At 36.4% G+C, this 19,692-nt stretch overlaps 1 protein-coding gene across 1 annotated transcript in view; it reads left to right on the top strand.

Moving 5' to 3' along the window:
* csmd3b (CUB and Sushi multiple domains 3b) overlaps positions 1-19,692 on the top strand; it is a 1,051,207-nt gene that overhangs the window by 587,362 nt on the left and 444,153 nt on the right. Inside the window, exons 20-21 of the mRNA XM_056479206.1 lie at positions 1,341-1,556; positions 5,034-5,222. Coding sequence (XP_056335181.1) covers positions 1,341-1,556; positions 5,034-5,222 — 405 coding nt within the window. The remainder of the gene's footprint in view (positions 1-1,340; positions 1,557-5,033; positions 5,223-19,692) is intronic.

Genomic DNA, 19,692 nt, shown 5'->3' with positions numbered 1-19,692 from the left:
CTAAGCCGAAAAGAAAATGAATGAATGAATGCATAATAATAACATTATTCAAAAGCAAATTGTCATGAATAAACTGAGCCCTCCAACCCAACCCCCGCCGGGTGTGTAATAGGGCCCTATACTTGTAACCAAAAATACATTTAAAACAGTGAGTGCTGCTCACTTCTGAACTTGTGTGTTTAGGCAGTGGAGTTTTCTGTGTGTTGCGAGATGTATGTCGACCTTTATAGTCATTCCGCTACATGTGTGGACATAAAGAGGAACGAAATGTTGTGTATCACAAGGCAACAGTGCTACATAAATTAATCATGAATACAAACACAACACTGAACATAAGAGCTTTTAAAAAATTATGCATAAATAACATATACGATAAGATACTTAACTATACACATAAGACAGGCTGTAAAAGTACTTTTACATCAGACTGAACGATGTTATGCAGGATATTGTGCAACATGATCGTGGTACAATTATAGTAAACATCGTTTTCCTCATTGAGTTCTTGTAAGACGGAGTTTAGTGTCAGGTGCATAAGAGAGAAGAGTGTTTCTACTGGTGGTACTTTCCCATTCACATGACGTGTAAACTTCTCGATTCCCAGGGGAATTGGGAAACTAATGATCATGGAACAAGTGCATCAAAAATGGTAACAGCGTACCACAACTGAAACAAGAACAAAATCAAACTCTAAAGTCAAAATCAAGGTATCACATAGCACAAGCCAAAACACACAAACAGAGCAGAACGGCAAACAAGGCAAAAGCAAGAGAACGACGCTCGTGTCCCTTTAAACTTTGGGGTTCCTTCCTGCTTGGCAGTGAAGGTGGTGACATCACAGAGAGTAATGATGATTGACATGTCTACGGACGAATGAGAAACTGGAGTGGGTGATCCTAAGAAAATGGACAGAGTGAGAACGAGAGAGAGAAAACCACACAGGCACATACATAGGGCTGTAACACCAATGGAGCGTCTGTGCGAGCGGGACAGTATATTTGATGTTATTCTCTCTTCTGGCTGCCATTATGAATCTCACACATTTTTTTTTTCTGTTTCTGAAAGTCTGAATAACACCATCGTTTAGTTTTTCATTTATTATTTCAGCAAATAGGATAGTAAAAAAAATAAATTAATAAAAATAAAAATTGTTGTACTCTCTCATTCACTGCGCTCTAATTTTACCCAGCTATGATGACTTCCACTACTGAGAAACCTGCAAATGTGAAAAGTTTCTTTTTTATTTTTGTTGGCAGATTCCTCTAGCTGGACTCTCATGTTAAAAGTTGAAGAATATTATTAGCTTTTCGACTCATGCATTGGTTTTGTTTCCCCACCAGGCGTTCAGTTCACCTTTAACACCTTCCACCTGGAGGACCATCATGACTATCTGCTCATCACAGAGAATGGAAGTTTTGTTCAGCCTCTCGCTCGTCTCACCGGAGCTGAACTGCCCTTGCCCATCAACGCAGGTCTTTATGGCAACTTCAAGGCCCAGCTGCGCTTCATATCTGATTTCTCCATCTCCTACGAGGGCTTCAACATCACATTCTCAGGTGAGGGCGGCTGGATGATGGTCCTGCTGAAGGGTACAGGGACAGTATGGTAGATACAGTAGTATCTGCAGCTGTTGGGGTTGTGCAGCAGGTATTTTGTTTATTTTCTAAAGATGCATTTTATCATTTGTCAACATCCCACTCTCCCTCGTGAAGCTAATACGGAAGTAGCTGAATTTGCAATTCATTGACCGGCCACTGGGGGCTGGCTCCAGAAACTCCAGATGTCCACTGACTGCTATGCTAAATTGGGCAATTTTACAGCTGTTAAAAACATGTTTACAGCCTGGTACAAAAGATGGTTTCGGTGCATATAACTATATATGCACTAATAATAACCTTCATGACAACTGTAAGGGTTTTTTATACATATATATAACTCATTAGTATCAATTATATTACGTCTGCGTAATTAAGGGCGTGGCCATTTGAGAGACAGCTAGGTCTCGCCGTCACCTCAGCTGATTCTAGCTGATTAGCCGCTGAACTCATATATATCGTATTTTTGTTTTGTTTTTTGTGGCTTAACACTAGGGATGCCCAAACTTTTGTTATGAAGGGTTAAATATCAAACTTGATTGAGAGTCGTGGGCTGAAGGTAAATATATCAAGCTGTATAACAAAGTTGCCATGGATAATCAGATTAATCAGATTAAGTAATGCATTTATATATATTTTTTACTCTTTATAATTAGGGTTGGGTACCGAAACCCGGTGCCATTATAGCAGCGGTACCTTTGTAACCGGTATGTACCGGACCAAATCAGCAAATGAATTTCTGTGCCTAATTTCGGTGCCACTGGTTCTGCGACAAAAACGTAAGAAGCATCAAGGGGTGCATCAAAGGCACATATAGGTATGCGTTGTCACACCATCTCTAAAAATTCCAAACAACTTCGAGGAATATGGACAGGCGATTTCAGACGTTTGTTTTTGTTGCTTAGTGAACGGACGCATGCAGCGCACACCGTACAGCGTATTCGGTGAGCGAGAGCGACTCTCTTCAGTTCAATACACATGATCCCGTTCATCAAATTTGCTTAAACTAAGCGTTCTAAAGAGTATTTTACAAGAAAGGATTCTGACTCAGCAACGTGAAGCTGATGCTTTACAATAGTTGCGCGTAAGGGGAAAACACGTCAAACTTAATGACACATTAGAGGGATCATGGAATCAACTTAAAGGCAGAGGAATGCACTGTATCTGAAAGCTTGAGACATCATCTGGCACTTTCAATGAGTACGTACATGGACACCAATGTTCCAATTTTAATACGATTAAGACAATACGCTGAATAAGAGTCTAGGCTCCCATGTAAACAGTGATTTTTGATTACCTTAAAGGACCACAGACACCTACATCGCGAAATGCGGAGGATTTTTCTTTCCATTCGACGTGCGGTATCAAATTCCATTAAAAAAGCACTCTTCCACCAGTCCTTACTTAATGCTCGCATCAAATACCTCAGTTTGTCATGGGGCATGAATGAAATGTTCCTTAATGAAAGTGAATCTGCAGTTAAAGTCGGAAAATTAAAAATGAAACAGCTGAAATTACATGAAACTCTAGAGGAAACATGGATAGCGTGGTGACGCAATGACGTTAATCTATCTATGTACTATAACATGTAAGAAGGGATCATAAAAGAGACATTAAAAAAGCAACTCATGTAAACACCTTGATCATATTATTGTCTTATTCAGATTAAGGCAAATCATTAGATTACTGATAACCATGTAAACATAGTCACAAGGCCCAACCCTAGAAAAAAGGAGTTCAGTATTTTGCTCACAGCCTTTCCACAGGTTAGTAGTAAGCTAATGTAATTTCATAATGCGAATCTTAAATTCATGCTAACCAACAAATGATCAAAGGAAATATATTAATGTAATTCAAATATATAAAATATGATTTGATGTTTACTTTAAACTGAAATTGTATTGTTATATTGAAATAATTGTTTAAAAGATTTTGTCAAATAAAAGATTTTCTAGAGTCATCCACCAAAATTTTGTGTCTCAAAAGTATCGGTTCAGGCACCGTTTTGGCACAGGTACCGTTTTAAAAGTATCAATTTAGCATCAGTATCAAAATAACCCCAAACGATACCCAACCCTATTTATAAGTAACCTATTATAATGAAAACATAGGAATTCCATATGTAACACAATGGAGTTTAATGCTGAATACACTAGTCAAGCTGCACCTGCCTTTGCCTTAATTTAGTGATTTGGTCAAGTTGTGGTGTATCTGTTGAACAACATGATGTTCATTAAAAATAATAATAAGAAGAAGAAGAATAATAAGAATAATTTGCAACATATAATTGAAAAACTTAGTCAAAGTTAGTTTTTGTAGCTTAAAATAAAACAAATGAAAGGTTGGGTTAAATTAGAAATGACAATGTGTATTAAAGGTATTAACCCCAACCCTCCCCAGAATTCTCCCTCTCTTCTCTAATGGGATGGCGGGCCAAATCAAAAGTTACCATGGGCCAACTCTGGCCCAAGGGCCCTAGTTTGGGCATCTCTGCTGTACACAGTCAATTGCTTTTTGGGATTACTTTCAATTATCAGATAATATGGCATTTTGTGTGCACTTAATTGTGCTTACAAACCATGAGTGAAATTCTTATTCTTGAATAATCTTGAACAGTCATCTGAAACCTTGTCATACAGTGTTATGCCTGGATTTCATAAATAAAAAAAACTCATCTAAACAAAATCTAAAGACGAATAAATTAAGATTAAGAATAAAAAACACCAGGAGATATAATTATTTTACAATTTACAAATTATAATTAATTCATTTTTTCAGTTAGGGTAATTAGAAAAGTCATTGTATTCTGTAGACAATCAAATATATATATATATATATATATATATATATATATATATATATATATATATATATATATATTACCATTATAGATAAGGTGAGGAGCTCTGTCACCTGTGAGGTCGTCGAGAGAAGTCAGAAGTCGTACATCTGTTTTGGATGCCTCCTGGTTGCCTACCTAGGGAGGTGTTCCAGGCATGTCCCACTGAGAGGAGACCTCAGGGAAGACCAAGGACACGCTGGAGGGACTATGTCTCTCGAATGGCCTGGAAACACCTCTTGATTCCTCAGAGGAGCTGGAGGAAGTGTCTGGGGAAAGGGAAGTCTGGGGTTCTTTCCTGCAACCCGGCCCTGGAAAAGTGGATGAAAATGAATGAATGAATGCTTAGGGGGCTAATAATTTTGACCATAAAATGGTTTTACAAAATTAAAAAACTGCTTTTATTCAAGCTGAATTAAAACAAATTAAATTTTCTCCTGAAGAAAAAATTTGATGGGAAATACTGTGAAAAATTCCTTGCTCTGTTAAACATCATTTGGGAAATATTTAAAAAAGAAAGAAAAAAATCACATCATAATTTTTGCTTCAGCTGGATATTGTACAGTATATAATATTGCAAACTATTTTGTTTCTCCCAGAATACAACCTTGAGCCGTGTGAGGATCCAGGTGTGCCGCATTACGGGCGGCGTAACGGATACAGCTTCGGCATCGGAGACACTCTGACCTTCTCCTGCAATCTGGGCTACCGTCTGGAGGGAGCGCCGGAAATCATCTGCCTGGGAGGAGGGCGGCGCATGTGGAGCGCACCTCTGCCAAGGTGTGTTGGTACGTTGTCAGCTGTTTTCATTCATTTTACTTTTACTCTCTCGATTTCGCTAACAAACGCCACGCCACATGGACATACTGCTGATTCTAAAGAAAGAAAATGCTGAGGTGTGAAATGCTGATGATCTGTTCGCTTCGACTTTCAGCCCGATGACAGACGTCATGCGTTTAATGATGAAGCTGCTTTTATGAGCCATAAATCAGACGGGTTCAAACATGAATGGTTTAAAGGGACGGCTCACCTATAAGTGAATAATCTGTTATTATTTGTGTCTATTTAAAGAACTCTCTTTTTTATGTTATGCTGTTCTCTGATGTCCATTTATATTGTTAGCAAGACTTTTACTTAAAGGAGACCTATTATTACAAGATATAAAATAAGTGTATGATGTATGTAGAGTGCGTTTGTGGCATTTCAGCTCAAAATAGCACACAGATAATGTTTTATAACTGAAATGATTAAGCTTTGATCCAAATTGGGGCATTTTGGTGACTGTCGCTTTAAATTTAAATGTGATTGTGCTCTTTTCAAAAGAGGGCGGAGCTATAAACACATGTCAGCATAGTGGCAGATTTAAAACACTAGTGTTATTTCAGTGAAAAACTGAACATGTGAAAAATTAGCTCAGAAGATAGTTTGCCGGCTCATTGATGGACGGCTGCTTCTCACTCAGGGCTGTTTATGGTAATGAGGGAGAGATTGTCACTAATGGGCGGGGCTCTCCCTTTCTGGTAACATGTACAAAGGGAGAATGTCTATCAGACAGTTTCTACAGACTGTATGTGATTATTCTGCAGAAAGTGTGATTATAAAAAATAGAATTAATTAATGTTTACCATTAACTGGCTCTATCACTTTACTCCACCAATAGCTGGTGTATGGTAAGCACACTGGCGCCATTGTCCTGTGGCTGCCGTCGCATCATCCAAGTGGATGCTGCACACTGGTGGTGGTCAGAAGAGACTCCTTATTATTGTGAAGCGCTTCGGGTGTATGGCCATACACAATAAATGCGCTATAGAAATACACATTACATTACATTACATTAGAGACTGGATATATTCACAACTGTGTTTAAACCCCAAATAAAAGGGATTTTACATAATAGGTGCCCTGATTTTACATAATAGGTGCCCTTTAGAAACATCACAATTTAAAAGTAATAGATGTTTTTTGTTATATCCAGTGTTGTTACTCTTCATAAAAACACTGTTTAATTCAGACCCCCTAGTTTTTCACGATTTTTTTTTTGTGAATTTGGATTTTCTAGAGTCATCCACCAAAATTTTGTGTCTCAAAAGTATCGGTTCAGGCACCGTTTTGGCACAGGTACCGTTTTAAAAGTATCAATTTAGTACCAGTATCAAAATAACCCTAAACGATACCCAACCGTATTTATAAGTAACCTATTATAATGAAAACATAGGATTTCCATTTGTAACACAATGGAGTTTAATGTGGAATACACATGAAATAAAATTTGCAGAAAATTTTACGATTAAATATTAAATATAAATGTAAAAAAATTATATGTATTTACCATATTAGGTAGCCTACTATTTTAGGTGTGAAATCTGAAACACGAAATAACACAAATCATAGAAAGATCCAAATCTGTATGGATTAAGTCAAAGGAAGGTTGTATAACGATCTTATTTTCTCTCAGATTTCACTCCCCGGAGCATCTGACATCATGTACCTCACTCAGGACATGCGTTAGGGCTTCAGGGAATGACTTAAACTAAATTATTAAAATATTTAAACTAGTTGAACTGTTTAAATTCAAAATATAATTGTTTATTAGAATTTTTGTTTAACTTGTAACACAGATTTCTTCATGTAAACAACATATTCACAATAAACCATCAAGATCCTGGCTTGACAGCCATATTTATTACAGAAATAAAAAGAGGCATGTTAATGCCATTTGAATTTCAAAACAGTCAATGCCAATAAAGGAAAACTTGATTTCCATGTTGGATTCTAAGTGGACTGTAAAAAAATGCCAAAATAAATGCATTGCAGATATGAAAAATTATAATAACAATAAAGTATTGAATACAAACAGTTGTACTCGTTGTAAAGTTGTGTTGCTGTGAGTTCAGAACATTAATTATAAAGTAGAAACAATTTTGCTTAGTCCTCCTTTACATTCAGTTAGTTGCTAAGACAGTCCAGTCTGTTGACATTATCGTGGGACAGTGTGGACCTTTTCTTTTGAATGATGTGAGCTGAGAGTGCAACGCAATCTCATGACAATTCGTAACTTTTTGATTTAGTGGCTACGGACAATGACGTTTAGGCAGGTTAGTTGCTAAGAAATGCGCGCAGACACAGGCACACACACACAACGCGCGCAGGACAGGGCAGCCGGAGCGATTCCCTTCAGAGTCAACATGCATGATGGCCTTCATCAAATTTGCTTAAACTAAGCGTTCTAAAGTATGGCTGTATTTCACAAGGACTCTGACACAACAACACGAAGCAGACGCTTTTGTAAAAACTTTAGAAAAGTTGCGTGTAAGGGGGAAACACGTCAAACTTAATAAAACATTGGAGGGCTCATGCTGAAAGGCAGTGGAATGCGCTGTCTTTGACAGCTCACAATTTCATCTGGCACTTTCTGAGTACATTTACATGGACACCAATACGCCGATTAAGAGTACTATGATTAAGATAATGCTCTTATTAAGAGTCTACCATGTAAGCAGCGATTTTGATTACCTTAAAGGACCAGCAAGTCATGAAATGCTGAGGTTTTTCTTTCCATTTGCTATGTGGTATCAAATTCCATGAAAACAAAAGTCGAAAGTAAAAAATGAAAGACCCAAAATTGCATGAAACTCTGGATAGCCTGGTAATGCGACATTAATTACTTTATACTGAAACTTGCCTTCAAAAATTGCTTCATTGGTCTTATCCATATTTCTTTGCATGTTGAACACATGTCGACTACAACAGGAATGTTTCACAGCCTATATCCATCATAGATAAACACTGCTGTAAGGTGTTTGGTTGAAACACTTCAATAGTCAGTAAAAATCAGAAGAGACAAAGCAATAGTCAGCACGTAATAACAACTTGTATGGTGTGATATTACTGTCAAATCCAATAAAGTTGGCACAACATAGTCTTTTAGCTTCAGCCTTAAAAATCCAGTGTTGAATTGTGCTTTGTTTGTAAACCCGGTTGTAAGAGGTGTGCCAGAGCGTGGTTCAGCTGGGCTTTGGCGTGGACCGCTTGTAGTGTGAGTGCCCAAAACAGAAGACATAACATCACTTTTAAAGGACTGTTTCATATGGATATATTAATCGTTCTTACTTTTCAATGAATGTGAACTGCTAGAGTTTATTAAAGACGCTAAACCCTAGCTACACGTCAGCTGCCACCTTCAGCAAACCTAAGTCAAGCCTGATTACTATAGAGTAATTGGTTCTCGCTGTTTCCTTGGAAATGCTCAAAAAGTCACCATGATGCCGTGCGGTGCGCCGACTTTTCCATTTTTGTTCCCAGAGCTTATAAACTCCAGGACAGGAGTGTTCTTCCACGCCAAACTTCCTTCACAGTTGCTTTCCCGATGGAACTGAGCCGGCTCCTGCAGAGAGCGTTTGGAGTGATTTAGTACCACCATTGTCATGTTTCAGTGTTCCTTGATTGTATCTCTCAGTGTATCTTGCTCAGCGGCGTCAGTAAGTGACTCCTCAGCAATAAAACATTCATCAGACGTAGACAGAGTGGGCTGGAGTGCCATCAATTGGGAGTTAGCCATGCATGTCACAGGACAGGGGATAAACAAAATAGCAATTATAATAATGGAGAACTTTCAGAGGTCTGCTAGTGTCGCCACACTTTTCTCCGGTCAAGAGGGGTCAGCGGCCATTTTTTCACATTAATTGAAAAAAATAATGGGTGCATTTATCATTGCTGTTTGCGCTTGGGTTTGTTTATTTATTTATATGCGTCCGCACTCATCCGGGAGGTTGTGTCCTCGTAATATTCTGTTTCAGTGTTGCATTGTCCAGTGCTGGAAATCAAGCATGAGGTCAGATGCAGAGTTAGATTTTGAGGGGGCAAAAACAGCCCCAAAAAAAGATCTTTATTTTCACAAAATTGTATTGTGCATTTGTATTTTACAGGTGTTTTTGGATGTAAACGCATACACTAGATGGTCATCTTAGACTTAAATTTGTTCTTGACACAAATGAGACAAATATTAAATGTAAAAAACAGTTGAAAATCTTCTACCAGGATCATTAATGTTACATCCCTTCCCTTACTTTTTAATGGTCGAGGGGGAACACAAAGGAAAACATTAAGCTAGTTTAATTATTGCTGCTATTTATACCAGATGAGGAACAACAAGACACAAAAGTGCTATTTAAGTGAACTTGTTTATTATTAACAAGCTGTAAATGTTTCAATTCTTATAGAAAAATAAAGTTTCACACAAAAGTAATAATAAGAAATAAGACCACGATTTCACCCCCAAAAAATTAAACAAGTTTCAAGAGTTCACACTTAGCTGATGATCCATCAAAAGCTTGTTTGGCATGCTGTCCCGGGAGAGAGCCCCGAGCTCAAGGGATCCTCGAGCCCGGGGCTTCCTCCCGTTTGCAGAGCGAGAGGGGAGCCTGAGCTCGGTGGATCTCAGAACTCCCCGTCTGCAGTAGCTAAGGGAACACGTGAGGAAAAAAGGGGGCTAGACAAATGCTTGATTGTTATGCATGATGTATATATTTGGATGGTGGGAGGAAACCGGAGAACCCGGGGAAAACCCACGCGGACATGGGGAGAATATACGAACTCCTCACAGAAACACCTACCGACCTGGCAGGACCAGGGCTGGCAGTGTTCTTGCTGTGGGGCTAACAGTGCTAACCACTGGTCCTCCGTGCCGCCCGATCTATAGTGAAGGAGGAGAATGGGGAGGAAGGGGGGTTTCTTCCAAACGAAGATAAAGTGGACTGAAGACTGTGGTTATTTATAGTAGCTTATGGCTCATATGATTGGATGATACTGATTAGCTTAATACGAGAACGGCTGTGATAAATCATAAGCACCTGATCCTCTCGAAATTAGTTTATGAATAAACCTCACTTAACAGACATAAGGAGGACAAAGGGAACAGGACTGTGCCAAGCAAAAGAAAAGAATAAAACAAAAGTCAACCAACTAACCCATTAAACTCCTAGAACTACAAAATAAAACAAAAAGTAATCCTTCAACGTCCAAGACTGTGTATCTTACCTACACTCTCCTTTCAAAGCAAAAGTTAGAAGTGTGGTACAAAGTTTTTGAAATTGTTGCAAATTCATTAAAAATAAAAAAAACAGAAAAATCACATGTACATCAGTATTCACAGCCTTTGCTCAATACTTTGTTGATGCACCTTTGTCAGCGATTACAGCCTCAAGTCTTTTTGAAAATGATGCCACAAGCTTGGCACACCTGTAGGCAATTTTTGCCTATTCTTCTTTGCAGTACGCCTCAAGCTCTATTAGGTTGGATGGGAAGCGATGGTGTACAGCCATTTTCAGATCGTTCCCAAGATGTTTAATAGGATTTAGTTCTGGGCTCTGGCTGGGCCACTCAAGGACATTCACTGAGTTGTTGTGAAGCCACTCCATTGATATTTTGGTGGTGTGCTTTGGGTCATTTTCCTGCTGGAAGATGAACCGTCATCCCAGTCTGAGGTCAAGAGCACTCTGAAGCAGGTGTTCATTCAGGATGTCTCTGTACATTGCTGCATTCATCTTTCCCTCTATTCTGACTAGTCTTCCAGTTCCTGCTGCTGGAAAACATCCCATGTTGCCACCACCATGCTTCACTGTAGTGATGGTATTAGCCTGGTGATGAGCGGTGCCTGGTTTTTTCCAAACGTAACGCCTGGCATTCACTCTAAAGAGTTCATTTTTAGTCTCATCAGACCAGAGAATTTTGTTTCTTATGGTCTGAGAGTCCGTCAGATGCCTTTTGGAAAATTCCAGGCGGGGAGTGGCTTCTGTCTGGCCACTCTACCATACAGGCCTGATTGGTGGATTGCTGCACAGATGGTTGTCCTTCTGTAAGGTTCTTCTCTCTCTACAGAAGAACGCTAGAGCTCAGACAGAGTAACCATCGGGTTATTGATCACCTCCCTGACTAAGGCCCTTCTCCCCCGATCACTCAGCTTAGATGGCCGGACAGCTCTAGGAAGAGTCCTGGTGGTTCCAAACATCTTCCACTTATGAATGATGGAGGCCACTATGCTCATTGGAGCTTTCGGAGCAGCAGAAATTTTTCTGTAGCCTTCCCCAGCCTTGTGCCTCGAGGCAATCCTGTCTCGAAGGTCTACAGACAGTTCCTTTGTCTTCATGCTTGGTTTGTGCTTTGACATGCACTGTCAATCCTGGAACCCTGGACTTTGTAAGTGAAAAAAAGCCAAGGATAAACAACGAGCCTCCTCCATTTGGCCACTTTACTTTCTCTTTACTTTTACTCTTTACCCCTTCATTCTTATGGATAAGGAAACAGAGTTGAACGCACTGAAGACATCCATCAGCCTACATATTTAATTTAGTTTGTTAAGCACAAAGATTTGTATCTCTAAATTCAGTTCAAATTTCCAGCAAATGAATAAATGAACAATAATAAGGAAGTGTGGTCAAAAAACTGAGTTATATCCAAACACACTTCCTGTTCTTATGCCCCATGTGGTGATGCAGACATTTCCAAAACCTAACAGGTGGGCAAATATAAATATGCATATAATAAATAATACTGATAATAATAATAACATTAAACAAATGAAAAAGATGAAGAAGGCATGGGGTAGTGGATTTTATATTTATGTAGAAAATAGTCATTTTTGTAAGACTTTTTTCTCATATGTAAAGGTATTTGCGTATTGCTGTACAACCTGAGTGTATTAAGCAATGTACTGTATACGTGTTTGGACCAGCATAGGTGCATCACTAATGCACTCTTCCAGTATTGTGCAGCCCTAGATAGTATGCACATTAGAGCACAGCAAATATTAATAAGCCATTTTCATAGTGACAATTACTAAATATAATCAAAACTTGATTTTCCAAACATCCTCAATACCATGTTGTCATGTGGATCAGTTAAACTTGTTGGAGTTTGAGTCACTCAGAACTGTAAGATGGGGAGGGTTCACAATACAAGCCGAATCTGCCACCGGTTACATTTATTCTTGGGTTTATAACAGACTTTAACACCTGGAGGAGTTTATTTTTAGTTTAGGATTAAAAAGCGTTGCTTCTACTTGAGGGGAGTTAAACAAAGGCAGTGTATTGATCAAAATTGCCTGACTGTAACACAGGCCTCAGCTTTCCCTCTCATCCATCACAGCTATTGATTTTACTGTGCAAAAGAAAAAATAAATACAAATAAAAAATAAGGACGAATGGACCTTCAAGCCAACAATTAGAGTGAGAATAAACAAGTGTGTTAGACACGTCTGAAAGTGTGTGGATGACTGACCAATCACAGAGACAGGAGCGTTCAAGTTTTTGCCACCAGTCATTGCATTTTCCATCTGTGTACTCTTCAGGGAAATAATGAATCATTTCTGAAAAATTGACATGTTGATTTCAAGCAGAAATATACATTTGAATGATACATTCAGGATGTGAAAGTGACTCGAAATGAAGTAAACAGAATGAATGTTGAAGTTGTAGCCTACAGGGAAAAACTGAACTCCCAAATCATTTGGTGAATAAGACAGCTGATTGGTCGAGAATAAAAGCAGACTTCCTACCAATGTTAGTCTACTAATTTCATTATACTGTACTGTAAGTACAGATGTGCAGTCAAGCATATTTGTTTGTTGGTTTATTTTATTATTATTTTGTATGTCAGACAGAACATAATACCAACATTATATTTGGTCAGATCTTTTGGTCAGATCTTTGGGTCTTGTGCTGACATGTTTATGGATAATTTTACCCTAAAAACGTATTAAGCTACCCTGAAAACATGTCTTTGATTACCAGTATAAAATCAACGTTTTTATTGGATTTTAATTTCCCTTAATATGATAAGTCATTTGTCTTCTCATATAAATGCATCTTAATATTGGAATGTTCATTGCAAAAGATGCTACTAAAATGTGTGCATGCTTTGTGCATATTTTACTCGCTTAACATTAAATCTGTTCCACTTCACAGAATTCAGATGATGATAAATGTGTGTGTGTGTGTGTGCGTGCGTGCGTGCGTGTGTGAGTGTGTCAGTTGGCTTTTCTGTGTGGAGTTTGCATGTTCTTCCCTTGTTTGCGTGGGTTTCCTCTGGGTGCTCTGGTTTCCCCCACAGTCCAAAGACATGCGGTAGAGGTGAATTGGGTAAGCTACTAAATTGTCCGTAGTGTATCTGTGTGAATGAAAGTGTATGGGTGTTTCCCGTTGATGGGTTGCAGCTGGAAGGGGTATATGCTGGATAAGTTGGTGGTTCATTCTGCTGTGTCGACCCCAGATTAATAAAGGGACTAAGCCAAATAGAAAATGAATGAATGAATGAATGCATTTGAACAAAAATAAGAGACATAATACAAAATGCATGTTATTTTGTTTTTAGTACTGTCCCGAGTAAAATATTTTACATAAATTGTTTACATATAGTTTCAGATCTAGCTGAAATTATTAAAATAACCATGAAAAAAGTTTTCATACTGAAAAAGCACTCGTAGATCACTCGTAGTTAAACTGACTGCTGTTCTTCAGAAAAGTCCTGTAGAATCCTTCAGTTTTCCAGCATCTTCTGCAGATTTAAACCCTTTTCAGCAGTGATTGTGAAATTCATGTTTTCACATTGAGGATGATTGGGGGACTCAAAGAAAACTGTAAAAAAAAAAATGCCCTCACTGATGCTCCAGAAGGAAACACAAGGCATTAAGAGCTGGGGGTGAAAACTTTTAAACAGGATGAATTTTGTTCTTATTTTGTTGGAGTATCTTTTGTTTTCCTTTATTTAGCACTGCCCTTCAGGAATAACAGAGAATGCTTGGATTCATCCCGGAACACAAATTAAGTGCAGATTACCTTGATCTTCAGATTCTAAAAGTGTTCACCCCTCAGCTCTTAATGCCTTGTGTTTCCTTCTGGAGCGTCAGTGAGGGTTTAAAGCTTTTTTAACACTTGTGTTTGTGAACTGTGATTAAAAGAACATTCTGAAAATTAACCAAGTACATTTTTGACCCCATTGTCAGATTTTTAAGACATCATTTGGGTTTTCTTTTATTTGGGTTTTCATAATACTAGCCGTAATATCATAAATCATTTAGCTTCTTGTGTAAATGCATCTTAATTTAGGAATGTTCACTGCGAAGGATGCTATTAAAATGTGTGCACGCTTTGTCTACTTGCTTAACATTAATTCCATTCCACTTCGCAAAATTCAGAGGATGATAAATGTGACCTATATTCAAGATGATACACAAATAATTCACTGCAATATTGCTGTACGCACGAAAAAGCCCCGCCCACATGTTTATAGGATTGATTACATGTTCTGAGGGCGGTTTATTATCTTGCTTTCTGCAGTATGAGATGCTCAGCATTGGTGTTTGACTTTTTAAGTTTATAAAAACACCAGATTAAAAGTTCTCCACATTCATATATAAGGTGAATTCAACTCGTTATTTTCGATAATCTGTTCTTCCAACGCTGGTAAGTCTCCTGCAGCATCCAATCTTATTCTCTGACAGTGCTATTATTCATATGTGGTGACGTTTATGAGTTTAGCCAAGCCTGTTCAATGGGTTGCAATAAGAATTACATTATCTGATCACACATAAACACGCTTTCCTCTTTCAGAGACCGCAGGGCTTGTTTCCTGAAGTATACTTACTGTTAACATGAAGATAATCGTTTAACTTGAGCATTAACACTTATTATGTGAGACAAGGTGCTGCTGTATAATAGAGTTATGATTAAAGCAGAATGTACATCTATGCACGCAGGCATTTTCTCCTCATGATGACTGTTGTTCAAAGTATGAGTTGCACTTTTGGTTTGGGAAACTACTGAAACCATTTACTTCTCATATCGAATCAAATAAAATAGCAAAATGATTTTACATGCGTAGAAAACATAAGGATTTCAATTAAAGTGTGATATAAAATAGACTTTTGAAAAATGTAATGTCGAAATATGGGTCAAATTATTGTGTTAGATCATGGTAAAGGTGATAGTTGGATAGATGGATGGATGGATGGATGGATGGATGGATATAATTACAAAGGATGGATGGATGGATGGATGGATCATTAGTCATGGATGGATGGATGAATGGATATAATTACAGAGGATGGATGGATGGATCGATAGTCATGGATGGATGGATGGATTATTGCATTATAGATGGACAGATGGATGGATGGATGGATGGATGGATAGATAGATAGATAGATGGATATAATTACAGTTGTATGGATGGATGGATGGATTGATCAATAGAGTCATGGATGGATGGATATAATGATGGATAGAATTATAGATAGATAGAAGGATGGATGGATGGATGGATGAATTATGGCATTATACATGGATGGATGGATGGATGGATGGATGGATGGATGGATAGATAGATAGATAGATAGATAGATAGATAGATAGATAGATAGATAGATAGATAGATAGATAGATAGATAGATAGATAGATAGATAGATAGATAGAAGAATGGATGAATGGATGTATGGATTATGGCATTATACATGGACGGACGGACGGATGGATGGATGGATGGATGGATGGATAGATAGATAGATAGATCATGGTAAAGGTGATAGTTGGATAGATGGATAGATAGATAGAGTCATGGATGGATGGATGGATGGATAGATAGATGTATGTATATAATTACAGTTAGATGGATAGATGAATAGATGGATTGATCAATATAGTCATGGATGGATGGATGGATGGATGGATGGATGGATGGATGGATAGATGGATAGATAGATAGATAGATAGATAGATAGATAGATAGATAGATAGATAGATAGATAGATAGATAGATAGATAGATAGATAGATAGATAGATAGATAGATAGATAGATAGAATTACAGTTAGATGGATGGATTAATAGATGGGTTGATCAATATGGATAAACGGATGGATGGATAGATTATGGCATTATGGATGGATGGATGGATGGATGGATGGATGGATATAATAATAGTTGAATAGATGGATAGATAGATAGAGTCATGGATGGATGGATGGATGGATGGATGGATGGATAGATAGATGTATGTATATAATTACAGTTAGATGGATAGATGAATAGATGGATTGATCAATATAGTCATGGATGGATGGATGGATGGATGGATGGATGGATGGATGGATGGATGGATGGATGGATGGATGGATGGATAGATAGATAGATAGATAGATAGATAGATAGATAGATAGATAGATAGATAGATAGATAGATAGATAGATAGATAGATAGATAGATCAGTTTGGGAAACGTCCATTCAAAACAACTGACTCCAATCACTTATATCAAGGTTGCACTCCATTTCCTCCATATGCGTAGTGAAAACAGAGTGAGAGATGCTGCACATTTGGCTTTGTGCTTCAAATATTTATCCATCATGAAAATAATGATGCAGATATACAATATCAATGTCTTTGTACTGTATAACCTCCAACTGCTGTGTGGAAAATGTAAAGTTGCCCATCAAGGCCACATTTTTCTTTCTTTATTCACTTGAAGTCATAATGCGAGCACAGTGCTGTATAATGTGTTCAATGGTGATCTTGTGCTGCCAACAATCAGTCAAGGCTGAAGTTCTCAGATGTCTTCAGTTCAGTTGAATTGATCTGAATAGAGCTTTTCACAATGCCGTTTGCTTCAGAAAGATTGTTTCCACAGTGATGCTGCAGGAAGCAACACAAAGACATCCAAGAGAAAGCTCTAAAGGACATGAGTATAAAAAATAATAATTACAGGTTACATTTATCCCATTATTCTATGTCTGCACTTATTGGTATTTCCGGGGTGTCACGGTGGCATAGTGGGTAGCACGATTGCCTCACAGCGAGAAGGTCGCTGATTCGCGCCTCAGCTGCGTCAGTTGGCATTTCTGTATGGAGCTTGCATGTTCTCCCCGTGTTGGCATGGGTTTCCTCTGCATGCTCTGGTTTCCCCCACAGTGCAAACACATGTGGTATAGGTGAATTGATTAACTAAATTGGCCGTAGTGTATGAGTGTGAATGCAAGAGTGTATTGGTGTGTCCCAGTGTTTAGTTGCGGCTGGAAGAGTATCCTCTGCGTAAAACTTTTGCTGGATAAGTTGGCGGTTCATTCCGCAGTGGTGACCCCTGATTAATAAAAGGAATAAGCCGAAAACAAAATGAATTAATTATTGAATATTGACATTTCCATCAACCATTTTCTTATATAATAATCCAATATGCGCCAAAAATAGGTGGATGGAAATATATTGATGGGGATTGAAATTAGTTGTAATTACAACCACAGCTCTGCAGAAATAAGAGACTGTATGATAAATATCTGCTTCTCCTTGTAAAACTGGTTTCTTGTTTTATTCAGTGAACTCTTGATCATATTTTGTTCAATAAATATAGTGGAATAACCCTAATTGTCAATGAAAACATTATTCTGTAACATTATTATTATTATTCTGTCCAAATGTCATTTTGGCAAAATATTGACAATATTTAAACTTTGGAAGAAATGTTATCAAACCTTTAAGATTTCAGAAAATATATAAAAATGTTACTCCTTATAATTTATAACTAATTAATCTAGTAAATCCAAAGATATTATTATTAATATATTTGTATTAGATAGATATAAGTAGCTAGTCTATTAGTATAGATAGTATTATTATGATAGTATTGTTACTATCAAACTTAGATTTCAGTTATGAGAACTCAGTATAAGGATTTGTGTCTTTCAAGTGATTTAGTGTAATTGTAATATGTACTGATGTGCCACTTAAAATGACTATAGTGTTTATAATTTCGTAAAATTAGGTTCTTACTAGTGTCTAGAATAATAATACTAACAATAAAAATAATATTAATAACAATAATAATAATAATAATAATAATAATAATAATAATAATAATAAAATTAATAATAATAATAATAATAATAATAATAAAATTAATAATTTTTATTATTAAAATAAAACTTTTAATAATAAAATAATAATAGTAATAAAATGTATAATAATAATAATAATAATAATAATAAAAAATAATAGTGATAAAATAATAACAATAATAAAATGTATAATAATAATAAACAATTTATAATAATGATAATAATAATAATAATAATAATAATAATAATAATAATAATAATAATAGTAATAAAATAATAGCAATAATAAAATGTATAATAATAATAATAATAATAATAATAATAATAATAATAATAATAATAAAATATATAATAATAATAATAATAATAATAATAATAATAATAATAATAATGATAAAATAATGACAGTAATAAAATGTATAATATTAATAATAATAGTAAGAATAAAATGTATAATAATAATAATACTATTAATAATAATAATAATAATAATAATAATAGTGATAACATAATAACAATAATAAAATGTATAATAATAATAAAATGTATAATAATAATAATAAAATGTATAATAATAATAATAATAATAATAATAATAATAATGATAATAATGATAATAATGATAATAATGATAAATAATAACAGTAATAAAATGTATAATAATAATAATAAAAATAATAATAAAAAATAATAATAGAGTATGATGATGGTTATGATAATAATAATAATAATAATAATAATAATAATAATAATAATAATAATAATAATAATAATAATAATAATAATAATTCATTCATTCATTCATTCATTTTCTTTTCTGCTCAGTCCATTTATTAATCCGGGGTCGCCACAGTGGAATGAACTTATCCAGCACAGTTGTGAGGCGACAGCACTACCTACTGCGCCACCGCATAACCCAGTTAATAGTAATAATGATGATAATAATAATGATAATAACAATCAACAACTTAAACACAGAGTTTACCTCATAAAGCTGTGCTCTAGAATGTGTCAAATCGCCGATCTGCTGGTTCATATTCATCATAGCCAAAGGCACAGGTTGATAAATCATGTTCCGAGTCCCAGTCACATGACTCTCAATATACGATGACACGCCTCTTGAATATGTAATCGCCTTATCAATTATTCATGCCAAACTATCACTCATCTCATCCGCAATTCATAATGTATTCGAAAGTTTAATTGCAGCTGTGAGAGACTGTTCAATATGTTGATGCCCGACCGTCCAGCTGGCAAAACGTTCACGACCGTCTCCATTTCCACCATTTGTTCGCCGGAAAGAAAGGCTTTATCATTAGCATAGATATTAAAACTGTATTTTTAAGGCTTCTTTGTTGCGAGCTATATCTTTACAGGGCACGT

The sequence above is a fragment of the Danio aesculapii genome, chromosome 19 (genome assembly GCF_903798145.1).
Source record: "Danio aesculapii chromosome 19, fDanAes4.1, whole genome shotgun sequence".
Classification (NCBI taxonomy): Eukaryota; Metazoa; Chordata; class Actinopteri; order Cypriniformes; family Danionidae; genus Danio; species Danio aesculapii.
The sequence above is the reverse complement of the archived record's forward strand: the minus strand, read 5'-3'. Positions and strand labels throughout refer to the sequence as shown.